A 23582-nucleotide genomic window follows, 5' to 3' on the forward strand; every position below is an offset into this window, starting at 1 on the left:
GCTAGCTAGGTACCTGAAAATGAAACAGTTGTCTTTTCTTGCCTTTGGAAAGAGTATCTTATCAAATGGACAAAAGAAAACAATTAATAAAGTCACGTTGATGACAGAGATACACATACAACTGAGCAGACTCTAGAAAAGAATTACTTAGTTGAAATATGGTATCTTTGGAACAAAATAGCACTGGACTCATGGACACTGAGAAGTGACTGGTGGTTACCATGGGGGAGGGGTTAGGGTGGGCAAGTGGGAGGGTGAAGGGAATAAAGGGGCACAAAAATTCTCCATCATAATGTAAGGTGGTCACAGGATGGTAGTACAGCATGGAGAATATAGCCAATGATTCTGTAACATCTTCCTATGTAGACAGACAGTAACTGCACTAGTAGGGGTTAGGATTTAATAATACGGGTAACTGTTGAACCACTGTGTTGGATACTTGAAATCATTATAAGATTGTATATCAATGATCCTTCAATAAATAGATAAATAAGATAGATGGTATCTTGGTACTGTGTTTTTCCAGCATTCTTTTCTCTTCTTTCTTATCACTGAATAAGCATTAACTCCACCTCCTTCTTCCAATGTGTTCCAGCTGCAACAATCATCTCTACACTTCTATTTTCTCCAGTCTGGTCATTTGTGTTTGTATGTTGAACCATGAGGTCATTTGAAGTAAAAAATAAAATATTAATTTCTGTAGCATGCACTGGGTACCAAATACCACCAAATACCCAAATTCAAAAAAAAAGTATAGAAAAATCTAATTCATTAGCATGTCCTAATTAAAATCTTGATCAATAAATTAAGAAATGGGGCACCATACCGATGAAAAAGATAGACTTTTAAAATTAATTTACTTGCATTTTTATTAGAAATAAACATCAACTTGCAACACTTCTAACAATAAAGAAATGCAAAATGACATGCACAATAATATCAAGAGTACTTCATGGCCATGAGAAGCATGTTACAGATTGTCCAGTGACAGGAGAATATGCTTAAGATAAATGAGTGAAAAGATCAAGATGCAGTTTGATAGCAATTCAATAAGATATATTTCATACATATTCATGTAAAAGTCTGAAAAGAAACAGATTAAAACATTAACAGTAGTTATCTCTGGATGGAAAAATAATAGACATTATCTTACTTGTTTTTACCAACAAGGTAGTACAGTTGACCCTTGAAAAACATGATTTTGAACTGAGCAGGTTCACATACATGTGGGCTTCTTTCAGTAAATATATTGGAAAATGTTTTGGAGATTTGAGACAATTTGAAAAATAAAATTTTATCTAGCTCACTTTATTGTAAGAGTATGGTATATAATGTGTGTGTGTGTGTATATATATATATATATATATATAAAACACACAAAGTATTTGATAATACACTGTTTCTGGTAAGGCTTCTGGTCAACAGTAGACTATTAGTAGTTAAGATTTTGGATTCATATGCAGCCATATGCAGACTTTCAATTGCATAGGGGATGGTACCCTGAAACCCCACATTGTTCAAGGGTCAGCTGTATTATAATCTGGAAAACGGCATATTTTTTAAAGGCATGTATATCAACACAGTATAATAGGTAGAAGACAGCTGATAACATCAACTCAGCTCTGGGTGTGGCGAGAAAGCAGAGACCCTCACCTGAGACATCACTGCCTGACCACATCCCAGCCCAAGTGAATCATGCCCAAGTTCAAAAACTCCAGGTTCATCTTAGTCAAGGGAGGATAGAGTGGAAGCTGGACCACAGCCAGCTCAGAGGGAAGCCATTTTTGCTCTGAATTTCTTCTGAAACACTTAGACCCAAGTTGTCTCCTATGCAAGAGATACCAGAGAAACCCAAGGGGATTCTAGGACCACCTCTCTGAATGTAGTTAACATGAATGGGGGAAAGGAGACCATTAAAAAAAAAGTACTCCCCCTAAGGAGTTCAGACCTGGAAATCATAACAGCTCAAGTTTCTTTTCTCTGAAATGTATCACAAATCATGCCCTTCAGATTCACTGTAAAAATGTGAATGTCTATTTTCGAATCCTGGTGAAAACTCTGCATGTAACTTGCAAGGAACTTCTTTATTTGTTGATATTCTATCAGCCAATTGAAGGACAAATGTATATTTATTAATCACAGCAGGAAAACACCATAATAATGTGACAGTGAACATATTTAAATAGTTATTAAGATTCTCATCATAAAATAAATAAGGAAATTGATTGATGGTTATTACATGTATTTCGGGAAAGTATATTAGCTCTAGGAAAAGCATCATATTCATTTTGAGCTAACAAATGTTCTAGAATTTAAACAAAAATATGACAGAGTAATAGAGATTAGATTATATTAGAACTGCAACTGTGTAGGGTTCTTGGTGTTCTGGCATCATAACATTAAAGAAATTAACTCTGTGATTTGTATTTAATTTTAATTATTTAAGTCCACATAATTTCAGTTATTCAAGACCCATATCTTGCTCCTCCTCCAACCTCACTGGAAAGTGAGCATAGATTCTGCATTGCAAAATGACAGCATAGTGACTGCAAAAGTAATCTAGAAGCTCACAGGGCTGAGAAATTGTTGTTCCAGCATTATAGTGCAAAATTTGTTTAAGTACCAAAATTTGCAATGATAAAATTGTAGTAGCAATTTCAACTGAATTTTGCATCCCAGAAATCTGGTCTCTGATAGTGATTTCTGTCTTTGGTCTTGTCCTTGGTTGAACAGTAATTTTTTTTTAACATTTGGCCATTTTGCATCAGGCCAACATGTGCATTTCATACCTTTAGTTGCACTTCATCTCTCTGTATTTTCTACTCTCAATTCCTGACCCTTTCATCCAGAATTCCAAATTCTAAAGTTTCAAGTCTCCAAATACACTTTTCTACCTTAAGCTCTTGCATTAAGTGAAATCTCAGGGGCTCATTGCTTGCTTTAAATGAAACAAACAAAAAAATACAGTGGAGGGAATTTTTTTCTAAGAAATAACAATAGTACTATTGTATTTCTTAATGGCTTTCTCAGCACTTTCATAAACATTGTCTCCAGTTTCTGATTCCCAGACCTCTGAACCATTAATTTAACTGCAGGACAAGAAAAGAGGATTCGCTTTAGCTGAATTGTTAGATGTATTTAAGTTAGGATTTTTTAAGTCACACTCAGGTCTTTCTCTTTCTTGTTTCCCATGCCCTCTCCTTATTTGAGTTGTTTCAATTAAGCCTCACTCCCTTTTGAGGTAGCTTCCTTTACAAGAGTATCGAAACTAGTGTCTTACCTTCATGTTTGGGAAAATGTTCAGGGCAGAAGAAAGGAAGAAAATTTCCCTTGTGAATGCCCAGTGACTTTTCAGCAGCAAGCAGAGCCCAGCAGTCCGTTCCCTCCCTGTCTGTCCCTGCTGAGGGATTAACTTGGCACTCATATACAGAGCAAGTGGTTCTGAGACTTAACTCTGACCCCAACCAGAGTCTCCAGGGAAACAAAGTGCCTGCCCCTGTAAGTACTTTGTGTTTAGAAGCCAGATGCATCTTATCAGTTTATATAAGCCTTAGCTACAGCCAACTGGGACTCTTTGGAACTGTAGTTCTGAGAAAACATCTGTAAATCAAGAAAGGCAGCAAAGGTTCTCAGTTCAACATTAAAGTGATTTTCAACCAAAGAAGACTGTAAGAGGCAAGGGATAGGCCTCCTTCCTGTTTCAATCTAGTAAACAAAGCAGATTTTCATTATTCCCTTAAAGGGTGACATACACCAGACTTTGAGATTAAACACTTTCTGGGAGAAAATATCTAAATGCACTTCCATCACTTAAAATGTAAATAGAACATTCTGGAGTGAAATCCCTTCCCTACCCAAAATGTGTAGCATAACACAATATCATACTCACCCCTTCATTCTTAACTTTTGCAGATGATCAAAAGAGGGTGTTTTGCAAATATCCTTAAAGGCATCACTAATTTTTCCAAGTTTTACCCTTAATACCTTGATATTTAGACCACTCTGTTGCAAAGTTCTTACCGTGGTCATCACCCATGTCCATTTTCTCTTTTTCAGTTGTTGCCTTGTCTTAATCTGCCAGATGCTTTTCCATGGTTGATTCTAGCAGTTCTCCAACATCACTTTCATGGATGTCATTAAATGCTGCACTTTTTGCAATATTACGTATTTTCTATTGAAATTGAAGTACAGTTCTATTCCCATGGTTTAGCCAAATATTCTGACACTTGTTACTAGGTCATTGTGGGTAAAAGACACATAGATATTAAGTGTGAAAGGGAATTTGAGTTGAGAGTAATATCATAACTAAATATCCCATTAGCGAATATATTCCAATTTTAATGTTTTGTTTTCATATCCAAAAAACTTGAATAATAAAAATCAACCACCATTAATTAATGGTGCTTTCCAGAAACAAAGCTGCCACATCTTTTATTTAAATCATCAGTGATTTATGTGGAAGAAATTTTGCCACAGAGACGATAACTTCTGAAAGATATTTTTTTACATTTACTCCGATTGCAAGAATTCCAGATGTCATGGACACTTCCTAAGTACCCAACATGAAACGTGCAATTCTTAAGTACTCCAAGTTATGAATATTCCACATTCAGGGGCTGTCTTAGATTGAGTTCCCCCAGAAGCACATTCTGAGACTACAGTTCAATTGCAAGTAGCATTGTTTTTTGCTTTTTTGTTTTGTTTTGTGTTGTGTTTTTGTTCTGAGAAGTTACCCAGAAAGCACTGCTGACGGTTCCTTTCTGTGAGGAAGAAGGGACAGGATAACGGAATACACAGAAGCAGGGCCCAACATTTTAGCCTAGACCAGTGATTTTCAAACTTTAGTCTGCCTCAGAATCACTGGGAGGCTGCTAATACCCAGATTTCAAACAAATGTTTATGGGATGTTCTTGTTGCTGTTCCAGGGGCCTCACTTTGTGAAACACTAGTTATGTTACTGAGCCATGACAGTTATAAAGAGGAAATGGGCAAATACTCCAACAATTTGCTGACTTCACATTTTGTGCAATTAAGTTGCTTTAATTATCCAGGTATTTTCTCATTACTAAACATTTATTGAGCAGTGACTGTATAAGAAAAAAAGAAAAAGGTACTTTATCACGCAAGATTCTACTGTGGCAATTAGAGGTCAGTCCCACGGAGGAAGTCTGGGAGACATTGCAGAGCACATCCAGAGTTATTCCAGCTAAGAGGTGAGGAAAGGTGGGGACATACCTATTAACGCCCTGTCTCTCATTGGTTGAGGGTGGTGTCTGGACCCATTAACTCTCTGACACTTCCAGCTTGCCTTGGGGTAGGCTGAGCACACACCTGTAGCCAGAAAAAAAAGAGAGAGAGAGAGAAATCTTCAAATACAGAGTTAAAGGTATTTGCAGTATTTGCAGGTATTGCCTTTGTCATGTAGAGGTGAGTGCTGAGGGGAGATAGGAGGATGCCAGCAGCACCTGCTATAGCAGCTTTCCACTCATGCATGCATGCAGTCACTAACTTGTTCATTCTAAAGTCAACAAGTCTCTACTGAGGATGGATGATGTGATAGGCTTTGGGCTTTGACAGATAGAAGCCTTGAGCAATATCTTTCTTTATTTTCATTCTTTTCATGCTGTAGGATTGTATTAGCCAATTTAAAGAGCATCCTTAGTTCAGAGGATGAGTCACATGCATAGAGATGTATCTGTGATAATCTAGAACTTGAATTTTCAGCTCCTAGCAATTGTATCCCAGAGATTAGATGACCCTAAAAAGTTTACAAAAACTTCCTTTCCCCAAGTGCCTGCACTCTCCCACCTCCACATCTTCGTTTTCACGGTCAGTAGTGTTTCCTCTGTCTGGAATTTCAGTGAAGGAATCATGGGAGTCACACTGTGGTAAATTTGACTGCCTGTGCAAGTTATACGGCCTTTATTCAAAGGACGATGAGAACTCGCTCCCAGGAAGTTTTGAAAAAAGAATCGAAGCAGTGCTTTTGATTGAAACAATGGTAATGCACAGACTACATGAAAGAGGTAATGAGGGGAAGTGGCAAGTGTGATTTGGAATTTATTTCAGCCATTAGACAAGGGGTAATCAAGGTCTTGTTTAAGGAGGGATAGATAAAGGGACAGAAAATTCACAAGGCTTAGTGATTAAACATGGTTTCATGTGACAGAAAATTAGAAAAATTTAAGAATTAAAGGAAGGAGATAAATAGGAAACTGCTGACGAAGAGGTGGTTTTAGAGAGGACACATTTTTATTTTGGAGAAAACACCCAGCGTGTAACTGGAAATGCAGATCTGTTTGGGAAGAAATATCTTGGATAGAGATACACATGGGGCCACTGGCATTAGGATACATAACAGAAGTCATGGGAGATTAATGGCAATGAAATATGAAACCAGAAGACAGGTCCCTACCTGAGGAGCAGGAACAAGGAAAAACGCCAAAAAGGAAAAAGAGAGCTTACAGAAGGAGAAGGAAAACCAAAACAATGCAATGCCAAGCCAGTTCAGGAGAAGTTCACGGAGAGGTCAGTCAACAATAGTCAGTGCCAAGCACCATCAGAGGTCAAAGAGAAGAAGATGGAGGGAAGACCACAGCCCTGGGCAAGTAAAACATGTGGATAAACTGAGGGCAGGGATTCCCCTCATACTTCCCACTCTGGTGTTACAAGACACTTCAGGAAACTTTTATTTATTTATTTATTTCGTGGTTAAATAAATAAGTGTGAGAAGCTTTGTATATTATGGAGCAGGATTTCCCAGGCTCTGAACTCCTGACCTTCTGTGCCTGATGGCTCTTAGTTGGTAGAGGACGGTGAGAGGAGCTGTCCTGTGTGCTGGAGGACACCCAGCAGCATCTCTGGTCTCTCCTCACTTGATGCCAGGAACACCCTTCCCAGTCATGACAATCAAGAAAGCCTGCAAATATTGCCCAGGGTCTCCTGGAGGCAAACATCAGCACCCCCATCACTGAGCACCACCCCAGACAATGCCTAGATTCACAAAGCCCAGCTACCCATGCATTTAAATTAAATGTTCTTAAAGTTCTACACCAACTAAAACTTTTTCAAACCAGATTTTCCTAATTCATGGGACCCCAAAAGCTGTATTTCCAACAACCGCCAAAACTGGTAGAGGTGACATGTTTCTGCAAATGGTGTCTAAGTCAATACTGAATCAGTGGAGGGGGAAAGCAGATTTCTGCCAGATGGGGAAGGGCCCACAGGGGCCTAGCCTGCTCTCTATCTCCTGCTCCTACACTCCCTATTCGTCTTAGTTCTGACTTCCTTTGGCAGCACTCCAAAAGTGATTACCATCCCCGACCCCAGTGAAACTTTCTATTAGGTCACTGATGATATCAAGAAGCTGTTCTGGTCCACCTTGGGGACATATCTGAAAACATTTCAACACGCCTGTTTCATTTACTGGCCATTTAATTTTGTTCTGAATTGTTCAACAGATTCAGCTGGCTGGAGGGGGGAGCGGGGCGTAAGAGGAATGAACTCACTGGGGAAGCATAAACCTTTTCTCCTGCTGAGTCTGATCAGAATTCAAACACCCAGTGGTTGGAGCAAAGGAGCAACAGCACCCCCTAGTGGCAGGCGTGCTCCACTCCCTTGAGTTAGAACAGTGGAGTTAAGCCACTCAGAGTGAGAAACATTGAATCTTAAAATCCTAGTCAAGTGCTTGTTAAGCTAGTTAAGCACTCCATTTGGTATCTCTTTTTCCATTAAAGTGCCTCTGTGTGCATAGTTGGAGAATGAAAAATGACTGCTAGTCAATGCCTTATCTAAAGGAAGATTTCAGCAGAGTAATGACAGTTAAATGCTTTATCATCAAACCTAATAAGATGCTGCCCATCTCTGCTGGTAGCACTGCATTAAATAGTGTGATTTGCACATTAATTTCAAGAAAAGGTCACTAGATTAATATTCTCTGTTGGCTTCTCTCTTCATAAGAATGTTAAGTTTTAACACTTCCCTTTTAGACAGTTGTCATTGTCCTTTACAACACTGGACAAGACTTTGCCCTGGTGGTCCTAATTATAATCAGAAAAATTATAATCAGAAGGTGATAAGGTATTTTGTTGTTATGGTTTCCAATAGTGGCAGGCACTTGCTAAATTTAGGAGAAGGTCTGGATTTGTTTGGACTTCTGTCAGCTAGGTTTTTCCGTTATCTGCAATGCACATTGCCGCAGTAGCCTGCAAGACCAAGATACATTTCATTTGGTTTAAATTTGAATTAAGTCAAACAGCTCTGAGAAGGAAGATAGAAATGCAAAGATTTCTGTGGTTCTGTAATTGCATTTTGTAAAGTCCTATAGAGGTAGGGTGAGTATCAAAGGACAAGGTCACTTATTTGATCTACACTTTAAAACCTCTACTACCTACACAGAAAGTTGTTTGTGGTTTGTTTGTTTTTTCTGCAGATCAAGGGTTCAGCATATTATAGCCCTAAAATAAAAAGCAGTCACTTTCACAAAAACATCAGTCTGTCCCATAATTTTCAGCTTTTATCTCCTTAAACTGTCTTTAAACAGATATGTTTTGATATCAGACTCATCATTAAATCATACTCCACAGGCCATGAAAGAATAAACAATGAGTGATAAAAAATGAAGTAAAATCCTGATTTGGACAAATTCTTCAAATGTTTGTGATAAAAAATCTCTGAGACGCCAGTAAAAGAATAGTCACAAACACATAACTAGCAACTTCTCCTTAAAAGGAGGAATTTTCCCCAAAACAGTAAAGGGGTACTGATTTATGTTTCATAAATGTATGCTCTAAAGGCAGACAGTCTGGGTTCAAATCTTAGGCAGTGGCATAGCCTCTTTGATCCTCTTGCTTCCCTGCATGACAAGTGGAAATAATATTATCTGATTCATAGAGCTGTTATATTAAATGAATCCAAGTAAAGCAATTAGCACTGAATCTGGAATGTAGTAAGCTTAGCCTGATAAATATGCGTTAGTATGTAAAAGACTAGAAACAACCCAAATATTCATCAATAGTGGATTAGTTAAGTAAATCATAGGATGATCATTAAATATTATGTAACTATAAAAAATGAAGAAGTTATCTATGCATTGAACAATGTCTAAAATTGCCACTTACTTCTCTCTACCCAGAATAGATCCTATGTTTTTAGCCAGAGTAGGGCTGAAGGACAAATATTCTAATGGGATGGGCAAATACATAAGCAAATCAATGGAGTACAAGGTGATAAGTCACCTCTGAATCATACTTGAATTTTTCCTCCTTCTCACTGCCTCCCACACCCAATCAGTCAACAAGTTCTGTAGAATATACTTGATTTATATACCCCTTCATTGTGTAATACTGTCAGTGTATAGCCATATCCTCCATGCCATTTGCTCCCCGATCTTCTGTCTGGTATATTTGTTTATTGGAATATAATTCACACACCATAAAATTCAAACTTTTTAAGTGTATAACTCAGTGGCTTAAAAAATATTAACATGAGTATGAAGCCATCACCACTACATAATTCCAGTGTAATTTCATTATTCCCAAAAGAAATCCCATAGCCATTAGCAGTCACTCCTCATTGCCCACAATGTTCTAGTTCCTGGCAACCACTAATCTACTTTCTGTCTCTATGCATTTGCCTCTTCTGGACATTTCATTTAAATGGACTCATGCAATAGGTGGCACTTTGTGTCTGACTTCTTTTCACTTAGCATAATGTTTTCAAGATTCACCCATGTTGTAACATGTATCAGCACTTCATTCATTTTTATGATTGAATAATATCTTGTGGATTTATCATATTTTGTTTATTCATCAGCTGATGGACATTTGACTTGTTTCACTTCTTGGCTGTTATGAATAATGCTGCTATGAACATTCATATGCAAGTTTTTGTATGAACACATATCTTCAGTTCTTTTGACAATATAACTAAGAGTAGAATTACTGGGTCACATGCTAACTCTTTGCTTAACATTTTGAGGAACAAGCAAACTATTTTCAAAGGTAACTGCACCATATTTCATTACCACCACCAATATTTGAGAGTTCTAATTTCTCCACATCCTTACCAGTACTTCTTACTGTCCGTCCTTTTCATTATGTTCATCTGACAGGGTACAAAGTAGTATTTCATTATAGCTTTGATTTTCATTTCTCTAATAAATAATAATCGGTATTTTTTCATGTGCCTTTTGACCATTTTTATTTCTTCTTTGGAGAAATGTCCTTTACTCATTTTCTTAATTGAGTTTCTTGTCCTTTTGTTATTGAATTATAAGTTTTTTATATATTTTAGATTTTAGACCCCTACCAGATGTATAATTTATAAATATTTTCTACTATTCTGTAGCTTGTCTTCTCACTTTCCTGATAGTATCCTTTCATGGACAAAGTTTTTAATTTTGATGAAATTTAATTCATGTGATTTTTGTTGTTATTCTCTTGCTTTTGGTGTCATATCTAAGATTTTACTGCCAAATACAAGGTCATGAAATTTAGTCCTATATTTTTTTCAGAATTTCATAGGTTTTTTTCAGTCCTTCATGCAGTTTTAGTTAATTTTATATATGGTATGTAGTAGGCATCCAACATCTTTCTTTTCCATATAGATATCCAATTGTCCCAGTACCATTTGTAAAGAGACTTTTATTTACCCGTTGAATGGCTATGGCATCCTTGTTGAAAATCAATTGGCTACAGATGCATGAATTTCTTTCTGGACTCTCAACTCTGTTCCATTGATCTATGTCTATCTTCAGGCTACTGCCATACTGCTTTGATTACTGTAGCTTTGTATTAAGTTTTGAAAGCAGCAAGTACAAGTCTTCCAACTTTGTTCTTTATCACGATCATTTTGGTTTGATTATCTGGATTATTATTTAAGGTTACTTGTAATTCCATGTGATTTTAGGATGAACTTTTCCATTTCTGCAACAAAAAACAATGGGATTTTGATAGGGATTGCATTTGATCTTTAGATAGCACCAAGTGGTATTACCATCTTAACAGTATTAAGCCTTCCAACCCATGAATATGTATATCTTTCTATCTATTATGGCCTTCCTTCTTTAATTTCTTTCAGCGATGTTTTGAAGTTTTCAGTGTATAGGTCTTGAACTGTCTTGGTTAGGTTTATTCTTAAAGGTTTTATTCTTTTTAATGCTATTGTAAATGGACTTAAAAATTTTTTTATTTTCAGATTGTTCATTACTAGTTCATACAAATCCAATTTATTTGTGTATGTGAATCTTCTATCTTATAATCTTGATGAACTAGTTTATTAGCTTTATAGTTTTTCCATAGAATCCTTATAATTTTCTATATATAACACCATGTCATCTGCAAATAGAAATAATTTTACTTCTTCCTCTCCAACATGGATGTCTTGTTTTCCTTTTCTTTTTTTTTTTCTTCTATTTTCCTAATTGCTTTGGCTAGACCCTTCAGCACATTATTGAAGAGAAGTAACAAGCAGGCATCCTGTTCCTCATCTTAGGAGGGAAGCTTTAAGTCCTTTGCTATTAAGTGTGACATTTGCTGTGACTTTTTCATAAATGCTCTTTATAATGTTAAGGAAGTTCCTTCCTATTTCTATTTTGTTAAGTGTTTATATTATGGAAGGATGTTGGGTTTTGTCAAGAGCTTTCTCTACATCTGATGAGATGATCATGTGCCTTTTGTCCTTTAGTCTTTTAATATGGTATATTATATTGACTGATCAATGTTCATATGTTGAACAAACCTTGCAATCCTGGAATAAATCCCCATTTAGCCACAGTATATAATCCCTTTTATATGCTGCCAGACTCAATTTGTTACTGTTCTCTTGAGGAATTTTGTCTGTTGTTAGTAATAACTAACAAAGGCTATTGTTAGTAAAATAAAGGTCTGTAGTTTTCTTGTGATATATTTCTCTGGTTTTGGTATCAGGGTAATATTGGCCTCATAAAGTTGAAACATGTTCCCTCCTCTTCTATTTTTGGGAAGACTTTGTGGAGAATTGGAGTACTTCATCTCTGGCCCCCTATTCTTCTACTGGTATTTGTATGAGTAACCATTTGAGTTATTTAGGGTGTAACTTGCCAGTGTTTCTCTCATGTAAGAAAATACAAACCAATGTTCTTGTTTTCCATTTTTGCTACATATTTAATTTAATATATGTAAATTCTGTGTGGATGCATCTGTGTGGGGTGTTTGTGCGTGTACGTGTAGAAAGACAGAACAACAGAGAAGGTGAATGTATGAGGAAAGAGGAAAAGGGTGAAACAGTTATCCACAAGTCTTCCAGTGTAAGAATTCTTAGAATCTTTCAGTAGAAGGTACCCTTGCCAATTCTCCCCATTCTATTCTACTCATCTTTATAGCATACACATATACTTATATATGGCATATATACACTTGTCAAAACCAACCAACCCTGGTTAAATGCAGTCCACCTAGTCTCTTCCTATGCTCTGTGATTGATCTTAGTTTAAACTGATGACCATGAACCTCAAGTGGGCCTGTAAGAGGTAATCACACTACTTTGCCTAATCCACTCAGTTTTTCACTATAACTATTTTAGACTTCCTTTTCTAAACCTATTTCCACAAGTTTGCTTTCTGGAAATGACCCTGTTCTCTACTTCACTGAGCAAACTAAACCAAGAGAAAGAGCTCCCACATATCCCCACTGAACCAATGTATTCTGTTTTCCCTCTGGTTCCACATATTGCTTCTTTATACTCCTCAGTAGCTAGAAATTCTACCGAACATTCTTCCACTAGAAGCCCTGAAGAGGAGGAAGATAACTTTGGACTCATACAGTCTTTTTGATTTCCAGAATCCCCAGGGGTGCCTATCAGAGCAAATTGGTTCAGAATACTCTCAGACAGGCATTCTAGACAGGCAAGGAGCCTGTGTCCCAACCCTCACCCCTGGAACCAAACTGATGTCTTCTGGGGCACTGGGTGGACATGAAGATGGGTGATGCTGCCAAGATTTTAAGTGACAGGTAGAGAGCTCAATCTCAGCCCCACAGGGCTTAGTAGATTGATGCTTACTCACTGTTTGTCTTGCGTGTCTGTCCCCTATGATGTTATTCTTTTGTTCACCTTGTCATGAATCTTTCTTCATTAATTTCTACTTAATATTGATAATTGGGATGCTAGGGAGGGATAGTGGGTACATTGGGGAAAGTCGGTGAGTGTAACTTAGACTGAAAGAGTCCAAGAATTCTTACACTGAAAAACTTGTGGATAATTATTTCATAATTACTTTCACACATACAATATCCACTGTCTCACATTCATTCTTAACCAATAACTTTCTTATTTTATTGATAAAATGGAATCCATTATAAGAGGACTTCTGCACACCTTCCGTGCATCCACCCACCTACCAGCATGTTTGTTACCACAGGTGAGCTCTACATGCTCCTAACTAAGGCCAACTCCTCCACTCGTCAGCCAGATCCCATCCTGTGCACTTGCAGATAGAACCTGAGGGGCCAGTCTTCAGTGTCCTTAAAAGCTCTACTTAGAAACAACCCTGCCTTCAGTGAGATTATTATGTGACTCTTGTTCTAGCAGAGATATTAAATGTTTCCCAAACAGGTACATTTCCAAGACCCAGTGACTGCATTTAGGCCCATAGTAGGTGCTCAGAGTATTTTGCAGGAGAGTAATATTCACAGACACAACCCCATGTTCCAGAGCAGCAACTGCAGCCAGACAGTTTCTACAGCCAGAGAGCTTTTTCTCTCCAGGAAAGGTTTGCTAAGTGTTTGGTCCATTATTGATGAATGTCCCAGTACATATTGATTAGGTCTATTTCAAAAAAGAAAGCTTGTTACACTTTCTAATCCAATAGGGTTCCCACACCTTGTGCTGGGGGAACTTTTTTTCATTCTCATAACCACTCAGAACTTTTCTGTAATGTGTTTCCATCTGTCTTCAAGGATAGATTCATACAGTAAAGCAGTGTTTTGCATGAGTTAGTGGCAACATGGTGCATTGCAAAAACTTCTCCATGTGCTTCTGTGTTCTGCTCTCTCCTTTTTCACTTCTCTTTCAACCAAAAAAAAAAAAAATCCCCAAGCCAAGTTTCTTGCATTTATTCAGGGCATATTTTCCAGATACCCTTAACCCAAATATGTATCTGTCATGAGGCCTGAAATTATAGCTTTAACAATTCCTGCCCTCTTCTAGGCTAGGAAACTTCAAAGACCTACCTGAAAAGAGTACTGAACTAAGGGAAGGGAAAGAAATGAAAAGAGTAAAGGAAAGATATAAGATATTAAACAGCATATTAGCCTTTCAGTCTCGGCCATGGCAGGACTATGCCAGTGACGCCAACACTCCTGGCTCTCCAAGCTCCTATTCTCACCTCATCTCCCCCACAGCCCACTCTGTACCATGGCTAAACAGGCCATCTACTTCAGAAAAGGCTGCTTGACTGCTGCCTCACCACTGCCCTCCCCAAGGCTGCAGCACCTGATCAAGTGGGTGAAGGTGCTGCAGCAGATGCAACACGCAAGCGAAGAGGTTGCTGCAGACTCCTTGTAGAAAGGCATACTGGACTGTGTAATCTGTCTTCCCAAAGAGCAGGAGGCCTTCTCCCTCCAGAAGGGCACTGTGGTGAGTGTCAACAGATACTTCCTTGCTGAAGTCCTTCACTTTGCCTTTGATGATGACTAGAAGCAGGTGTTCTTAGGAAGAGGAGGCAAGTACACACATCACCGAAGGTATTTTGCTGGCAGTATGATCCCTTGTGAGGCAGCGGTACCCGTTACACTGTCCGTCCCATCATATTTCCCAGAACCCATTTGGCAGCTAATGTGGGAAAATCTGACAAGTAAGTAGAATTTAAAAGCTAAGGTGGTTTCCTACCCCCTTGATACAATGAGCCAATGGCTGATGTTGCAATGTGGGCACAAAGGAGCTGACATTGTTTATACTTGGACCCTCGACTGCTGGAGAAAGATTTCAAAAGATGCAGGTAGAAAAGCCTTTCTCCAGGTCAATTATCCAATATTCTCAGAGATTGGATGGAGCCTCTTTTAGTGTTCTGAGACTCCGTTTGAACAGGTCATGGGGGGCCTGCAGGGTCAGCTTCCCACACAACACCAAACAATTCTAGGAAACGAGCAAGGTGTCTGAGAATTCAAATCGGTTCTGACACTATCTACCCAGAGATAACGTCAGATTCCACAGTTCGAGGGCTCGTCCTGCGGGACTGCCCCCCCACCCCACTTCAGCTGCCAGTTGCAAGCCCAGACTGTTAACTGCATTCTGACCAAATGGCTACAAACTGGAGGTTCCCAGGACCCCTCCAAGGCATCCGGAGTCTGAGTTGTTACCTGTACTTCTGACCGAGCTTCGGAGCTCTGAGTTCAGCCCAGAACTCAGAGAAACATTTTACTTACTACATCAGCGTGTGTTTACTATAAAAGGATATAACTCAGAACAGCCAGATAAAGAGATACATAAGCCAAGGTATGGGGAAAGGGCATGGAGCGAAGAGCACTTCACAGTATCACAGTATCACAATATTACAGAGCCCTTGGGCTTGTCCTATTTGATAAATTAAGTTGAAGAAAGTCATCTAGATGCAGACTAAGTAGAAATGGGAACAAAGCCAACCATGTAGAATATTCACCATACCTACCAAATGAACCACTCTTCTCTGGGACATTACTGGTGTCTTTACCCAAGGCAAGTTGTATTGTAGGATGCTAGAGAAAACTCTAGAAAAAGGAATGAATTATGATCACACCCAACCACTGGCCCTAATGCTTCCACATACTGGTTATTTCGGTTTGGACAGAAAAAGAATCACTTATTTGAGTCATTGACACAGCTCAGCTGGTCAGAATTAGAAACCATCTATTTGAAATACTATTTTGTAAGACCCCAAATTACATTTAAGTATTTATTTTGACAAATTGTGTTTCCATTTGTATGTAAGTCCTACATACCATTTTGAACAGCTGAATATTTTCAATTATGTTCAATGCTGAACTATCTGTTGAAAAACAATGAATACACAGAACACATTTTAGAAAAGACCTATTGAAAGGGGAAAGCATGAATTTATCAAAGAAAAATGCCATCCATACCATTTTGCCTATGGTTGGCCCTGGATTAAAGAATCTTTCTTCTTATCTCCCTTGCGTCTTCCAAATGAGAAAATATATGTGAAAGTGTCTAATCGGGTACCTGGCACATTGCCAGCAACAATGTTAATTTCCTATTATTTTCCATTAAGTTTCACCTCCCAGCCTACCTAGTGTGCTATGGAACATGTTAAAGCCCGTAAGTTACAAAAAGAGCAGTCTTTGGAACACTAATTAGAAATTAATTATAGTAGTAAATCATACACAGGTGATTTGAAATAATTGATGTTATTCCACCTAATGTCTGTTTAGTAACTGAGTCAGAGCCTGGTTTTGGTCTCCTTATGTTCATTCTCCCCTTTGTACTGGAACTCTGATGTTGAACTGGGTGCACTACAACTTGGAATAAAGACTATATTTTACAATTTCCCTTGCAGTTAGGTGAGGCCATATTGCTAACTTCTGGCCAAAGGGATTATCAGCAAAAGTGGTGTGTATAACTTCCTGGAAGAGACTTATCCCAGTCCCACCCCCTAAGCACAATAAAACCCCAAGCCAGCCTCTTTCCCTGCTCTGAAGTCACTTTTTGACTAGCTAAGAAGCCTGCTCAGGAGGTGTTCTATCCCCAGAAAGTTTCACTATGTATTTTTATAACCAGTTGGTAAGTGTGTATCATCAGCCTTGAGTTCCAAACCAAATATGGAGTGGAGGCCCATGCATGAAGGTATAAAAATAAACACTATAACTTTCTGGGGATCTCCTTTTTTCTGGTGTCTATATGTTTGACAAGATCTCAGGAGGTTTTGTAACCACTGAAACTTGAGCAGCACTGCTCTAAAGCACAAAAATTATACAGAAGAACAGGCCAGTAGTAGGCCAATGATTTGCAGTCAAAAAGAAGAAAAAAAGAAACAAGAAAATCATCTGGTTTCTCAATCTAGTTACTAAATGTTTGTGGAGCACTTAATATGACATCTCATCTGGGCATCAGGAAAGAGCAGTGAACCATAAAACTCTTGCCTTCACGGAACTGATGCTGCATACTAATGTGAAAACAGATTTACAAGGCAGTAAAGGATTTTCATTGGAAGGGCTGAATGGGAAGGATGCTCATGTCATTCAGGAAAAGATATAACCTTATTTTCCAATAATATAATAACATATTAATAACAATAATTTATAACATAATAAGAAGAATTACAGTTAACACTGTGGTGCAATACTTACTATGTGCTGGGCAGTGTGCCCCATATACGTTACCAAGCATTCTAATATAGGCATTTGCTCCAACATATTTTTCTCCCATTGACCCATTTGGATATAAGAAGAAGAGCACTGTACATGGATTCAGAATATTTGGGCTCAATTCCTGATTCAGCTATTCGCTGGCAATGTGATCTTAGCAACTCATTTAACTTTCCTTGCTCTCAATTTCATTAAGTAGGAATATTGTCTTTACACAGGCTGAGCACTTAGCACACAGAAAGGACTCAATAAACATCAGTCATTACTACTATAACTATTTAATGTTTTATTATTAAATAATGAAAAAAAGTAAAAAGGTATTGTACTGTAAATTTAACCTCATGGAATGGAGTTCAGAGAACACAAAGTTTTTCTTTTAGTTTAAATTTTTTCTCAAGTAGAAACCACACAATATAACTTACACTCAATTATTTTTATCTTATATATTGTATTAGCTTATGAAGCTAAGATTACAGTTTATTGCCTCCCATTCCATTTTTTAAAATCTGAATATATCATTCCTCTAGTGGCAGAAATCCAAGTGTAGTTTTTGCTACATAAATATCTGCTAGCAAAAAAATAAGAAAAGAATACGTATTTTGGATAGTATCTTCCAATTCTAGGCCAAAATATTTAAAGCATATTATAAACTTCTTATAATATCAGTTTTATTACCAGCATATCTAGAAACTACACCATTATTTTTAACCAACTTCATAGAACTACATTCCATAGATGTGGTACCATCATGTACTTAAGTATTTGATTTTTCCAGTTCTTTGTAAACAATGCAAGACTCTACATTCTTTAAACATATACACCTTTGCATACATATGCAAGAATATATGTAGGATGAATTCATAAAGTAAATGTACTAGGTCAAAAATTACAGGTATTTTATTTTTATTTTTTATATATCTAGTCAAATTGTGCTCCCAAGGGGCTGTAGTAATTTATACTGTCACAGCAATGGAAAAGCTTTATTAACATTAACAGCTCTATTAACCTTAATCTTTAAAACTGTCTCTGAGAAGGGGATTGAAGGGTATTATGTTTAGTACACATGTTGTGGGGGATCACGGGGAAAACAGTGTAGCACAGAGAAGGCAAACAGTGGATCTGTGGCATCTTGCTACACTGATGGACAGTGCATGCATTGGGGTATGGGTAGGGACTTGATAGTATGGGTAAAGGTAGTAACCACGTTGTTTTTTCATGTAAAACCTTCATAAGAGTGTATATAAATAATACCTTAATAAAAATTTAAAAATAAAAAAAATAAAACTGTCACTGGAAGAGGTTGAAATTAATGGCCAAAAGGTGGCTACTGAATTGCTTGTAAATTTTAACTGTGTATTTGCCTCCATTCCCTAGAAAAATAATTGACCTCTGAATACGTTTACATTTAGTCTTCATATTTGATGTGTATTAAGTATTTAAAGGACTTTTCCAATTAACTAAAAAAAGTTATTTTAATTACACAAAGTTTAAAATTTTTGCCTGAGATTCAAAACAGTTGGACAGAGCTGGTTTTAAATGTTGTCCTTTTTGTGTTAGTACTCAAAAGATCCAGAAGATGGCGGTATAATGATGTTTTCCCTGAATTTTAGAGACAAAGTATAAGGAAAATATGAATATATGTAGATTGTTCCTATTTTTATTTTCTTTTCTTAATATGATGCACGATCATAAGATGCAGGACACTAAGGAATAAGTAGAGGAGGCATCACACTTTCAGGAAAGAGGAAACATGTTCCTGTGGAAAGTGCATCCAAAAGGGAGTTCCGGGACTCCCCGTTTGAATTTCAACCCTTTGGGCAAGCCTATTGCTATCTTGATCTACCTGTTCCCACTCCAAAAGACCACTGTGAAAGCTAAACAAGATAAAATACGCAATGTGTGTGGCATCCTGAAGCACTAAGAATGCAATGAGCATTCAATCAATATTCTTATTAAGACACATAAGAGAATGTCCTCAGTCAAGGGCTAGGGGAAAAATCACCTTAGCTGATTACGTGCAAAGGAGTGAAAAGAATGAGGTCTCTACCAATAATAGCGGTCTAAAAGTCTTCACCTAAAATAAAAGAATTTGATATCTAGAAGGAAAGGGAAAGAGCATTTCAGACATGAGAGTGGTAAAGCTCTGGATGTGTTTGGAAGGGGGTCAATGAATAGTTTGACTTGCCTAGAAATTAGGTAAATAAGATAAATTGGAGGTGCAAGCTGATTTGTCTGGATTTGTCTTTTCTCACTTTTCTGTTGATTGGATCAAGGAAATGAGACAGATTGGCTTTAAGCACGCAGGCAAGGACAATGCCCAAGGAGACAGAACAAAACGGAAGGAATTTAGCTCTTGATTAACCTTACTGAGAAGAGCAACTCCATCAGCTTAGGTTGAACTATTACAAGAGGGAGAGACAAACTGTCATAAAATTTAAGCCACTATTTTTTTTTGCCTTCCCTTTGCTGTAGCATTTTAGCCTTCACAGACACCAAAAAGTGTCCTTAGCCAAATCAGCACTTAGGTTTAGATAAATCAGATTCCTGACTCCTTGACAGTCAGTGTCATGTTTGTCCTCTCCAAGAGACACTTTGTTACATGGATCCTGTATAGCAAATATGTGAAAGGGAACTATACCTTAATCACAAACGGAGACTATAAAAAAATTTCTAAGGCATAAGGAAATGCAGAAGGTCACCATGTGTACAGGCAAAACCTAGATCTATGAGGTTAGAATAACTTGTAAAGCAAATTTGTCTCTGTGGCCAGTCTTTGTATCACACTGGAAGACACTCTTCTCAAACATCTCAAAAAGTACATACTTTTTGATTGTTAAAAATAAATCTTTATTTGCTTCCTTGTACAAACTATAAATTAATTTAAGGTGTTCAAGACAAGGTTTTCAGAGACTCCTCATCAGAAAAAAGATGGAGCAGGAGGCCAGATGAAAACCTCCTCCCACAAACACACCAAGGAAATGACTACAGCAAACACAACCAAACCTGAAAATGACCTAAAGACTGTAGAACAGACCAACTACACCTGCAGAAGACACCAGAAAAAGAGAAGACCACACAGCAAAAAGGCAGAGCAATGATCAACCAGGACTTCACACATCCCACCCACAAGTGGGAGGAAAAGGAATAGAGTGGAGAGTGGGTAGGTGCCCAGGAACTCAGAGTAGCTGGACATGTGCTCTGGCAGCATGAGTCCACATTGCACTGGGTTCTCAGACTCAGCGGGACTGGACATTAAGGACAGTTGGCATGCTCTGGGAGGCTGAGACTCCAACTGCTTGTTGGAGTCTCAGGAATACTCTGTCAATCCCACTGAGACCCAAAGCAAAAGCAGAAGTTTGAAAGACTTGCCAGCAGTGAGAGGGGTGCCAGAGGGGTGAGGGTTGGATAGAGCTCTTTCCACAGGAGAAAGTGCAGGTGATATACCTCCTCAGCCTTCCTGTGGTCCAAAAGTTTGGACACTCTTGGGAGCCCCAGACTCTCCATTCCCCCACTGGTAGCTCAACTCCAAGGTGCTGCCCTGCCCACCACAGCAGACTGAGACCACTGTTGGCAGAAAGAAAGGCAGCCTCACCCATTGCCCACCAAACAGTAATTGGATTTCCACAGCAAAGGAGAACCAGGCACTGGACAAAAAAAGAGTATTGAGCTTCTGGGCACTGCAGGATGCCTTCTTCATAAAGTCACTACTCTCTAGACCAGGAAGCATAGAAGGTCCTTCTAATACAAAGGAAGAAACACAGAAACCCTGAAAAAATGATGAGGCAGAGGAATTTGTTCCAAACAAAACTATAGGATAAGACACCAGAAAAAGGGCTAAATGAAATGGGGATTACCAATCTTCTTAATAAAGATTTCAAAGTAAAAGTCATAAATATGCTCACTGATCTGAAGAAAAGTATTGCTGATCTCAGGGAGGACTTCAACAAAGACAGAGAAAAATCTGAAAAAGAGCCACTTGGAGCTGAAGAATACAGTAACTGAAATGAAATATAAATGGAGAGAATGAATAACATATTGCTGCAAGTAGAGGAGACAATAACTAAGATGGAAATTAGAGAATAGGAACACAAAGAAGCTGAGGAACAGAGAGAAAAAATAATCTCTAGGAATGAAAGAATAAGAGAGCTGTATGATCAATCCAAATGAAACAATATTTGCAAAATAGGGGAACCAGAAGAAGAGAGAGACAAAGGGATAGAAAGTCTTTTTGAGGAAATAATTGTTGAAAACTTCCCCAATCTGGGGAAGGAAATAGACATTCGGGTCATGGAAGTGCAGAGAGCCCCTAAAAAAAGGAACCTCAGGAAGACAACACCAAGACATATAATAATTAAAATAACAAAGATTAAGGATAAGGAGAGAGTATTGAGTGCAGCCAGAAAAAGAAAAAAGATTACTTATAAGAGAAACCCCATCAGGCTATCAGCTGACTTTTCAGCAGAAACTTTACAGGCCAGAGGGAGTGGCTTGAATACTTACTGTACTGAAACATAAGGACCTTCAACCAAGAATCCTTTACCAGTAAGATTATCATTTCAAATATGAAGCAGATATTAAACAATTTCCAGATAAATGAAGGCTCAGGGAATCTACAACCACTAAGCCAGAATTACAGGATCTGTTAAAGGGACTGCTGTAGATGGAACTGTTCACAGGCTAGTTTTCATTGGTGAAAATAAATCCACAGTAAAGGTAATAGATCAATTACTTACCAAGCAAGAATGAAATTACTACAAAGCAAAAGTAGTAAAACCAAATATACACAAAATCAGTCAAGGAATACACAAAAAATGCAGTTTATGACATCTAATACATATAGTGCAGAGGAGGAAGAAGGGAAAAAAGAGCATCTTTAGATTGTGTTTGAAATAGAACAATCACCAACTTAACATAGATTGTTAAATAGTCAGGAAGCTATCCTTGAACCTTAGGGTAGCCACAAACCTAAAGCCTATAACAGATACACAAAAAGTAAAAAAGAGAAATATAATTACAACACTAAAGAAAACCACCAAATAACATGAGGAGAGTATAAAGAGGAAGAAAGCAACAGAGAAGAACTATAAAAAGACCAGAAAACAATTTATATAGTGTCAATAAGTACATATCTATCAATAATCACCTTATATGTAAATGGACTGAATGCACCAATCAAGAGACATGAGTGGCAGAATGGATAGGGAACAAGACCCATCTATATGCTGCCTACAAGGGACTCATTTCAGACTCAAAAGCATATACAGACTAAAAGTGAAGGGATGGAAAAAGATATTTCATGCAAATAATAGGGAGAAAAAAGTAAAAGTAGCAGTACTTATATCATACAAAACTGATTCTAAAACAAAGAAAGTCACAAGAGACAAAGAAGGACATTACATAATGATAAAGGGATCAGTCCAACAAGAGGACATAACCATTATAAATATATACGTACCCAACATAGGAGCAGTGTAAAACAAATACTTACAGAATTAAAGGGGGAAATAGATTGCACACCTTCAATTTAGGAGACTTTAACACACCACTCACATCAATAGACAGAACAACCAGACAGAAAATAAATAAGGAAACAGAGGCACTGAACAATAAATTAGATAGATCAAATGATCTTAACAGTCCACCCAAAAGCAGTAGGATACACAATTTTCTCAAGTGTACATAGCACACACTAGGCTACAAGAAGAGCCTCAATAAACTCAAAAAGATCAAAATTGTATCAAGTAGCTTCTCAGACAATGGCAGGAAATTAAAAATAAATTACACAAAGAAAACAAAAAGACCTACAAACACGTGGAGGCTAAACAACATGCTTCTATATAATCAATGGATCAATGAATGAATTAAAATAAAAATCAGGCAATATATGAAGACAAATGAAAACAAAATACAACAGCCCAAAATCTGTGGGAGGCAGCAAAGGCAGGTCTAAGAGGAAAGTATATAGGAACACAGGCTTACACCAAGAAACAAGAACAATCTCAAATAAGCAGTCTAAAATTACAATTAAAGAAACTAGAAATAGAAGAACAAATGAAGCCCCAAGTTAGCAGAAGGGGGGACATAATAAAAATCAGAGCAGAAATAAATAAAATAGAGAAGAATAAAACAATAGAAAAAAATCAGTGAAACCAGTTCTTTGAGAAAATAAACAAAATAGATAAACCCCTAGGTAGACTATTCAATAAAAAAAGAGAATGTACAAAGATTAACAGAAATGAAGAAGGA

At 37.6% G+C, this 23582-nt stretch overlaps 1 protein-coding gene across 2 annotated transcripts in view; it reads right to left on the reverse strand.

Moving 5' to 3' along the window:
- C7 (complement C7) overlaps positions 1 to 3480 on the reverse strand; it is a 57789-nt gene extending 54309 nt beyond the window's left edge. Inside the window, exon 1 of one of the 2 annotated variants that reach the window (XM_037023566.2) lies at positions 3281 to 3480. In XM_037023566.2, the coding sequence (XP_036879461.1) occupies positions 3281 to 3424 (144 nt within the window). In that variant the 5' untranslated portion in view covers positions 3425 to 3480. The remainder of the gene's footprint in view (positions 1 to 3280) is intronic. The other variant, XM_037023568.2, reaches the window with a different exon arrangement.
- Between the last annotated feature and the right edge of the window lie 20102 nt (positions 3481 to 23582).

The sequence above is a fragment of the Manis javanica genome, chromosome 1, assembly GCF_040802235.1.
Source record: "Manis javanica isolate MJ-LG chromosome 1, MJ_LKY, whole genome shotgun sequence".
Lineage (NCBI taxonomy): Eukaryota > Metazoa > Chordata > Mammalia > Pholidota > Manidae > Manis > Manis javanica.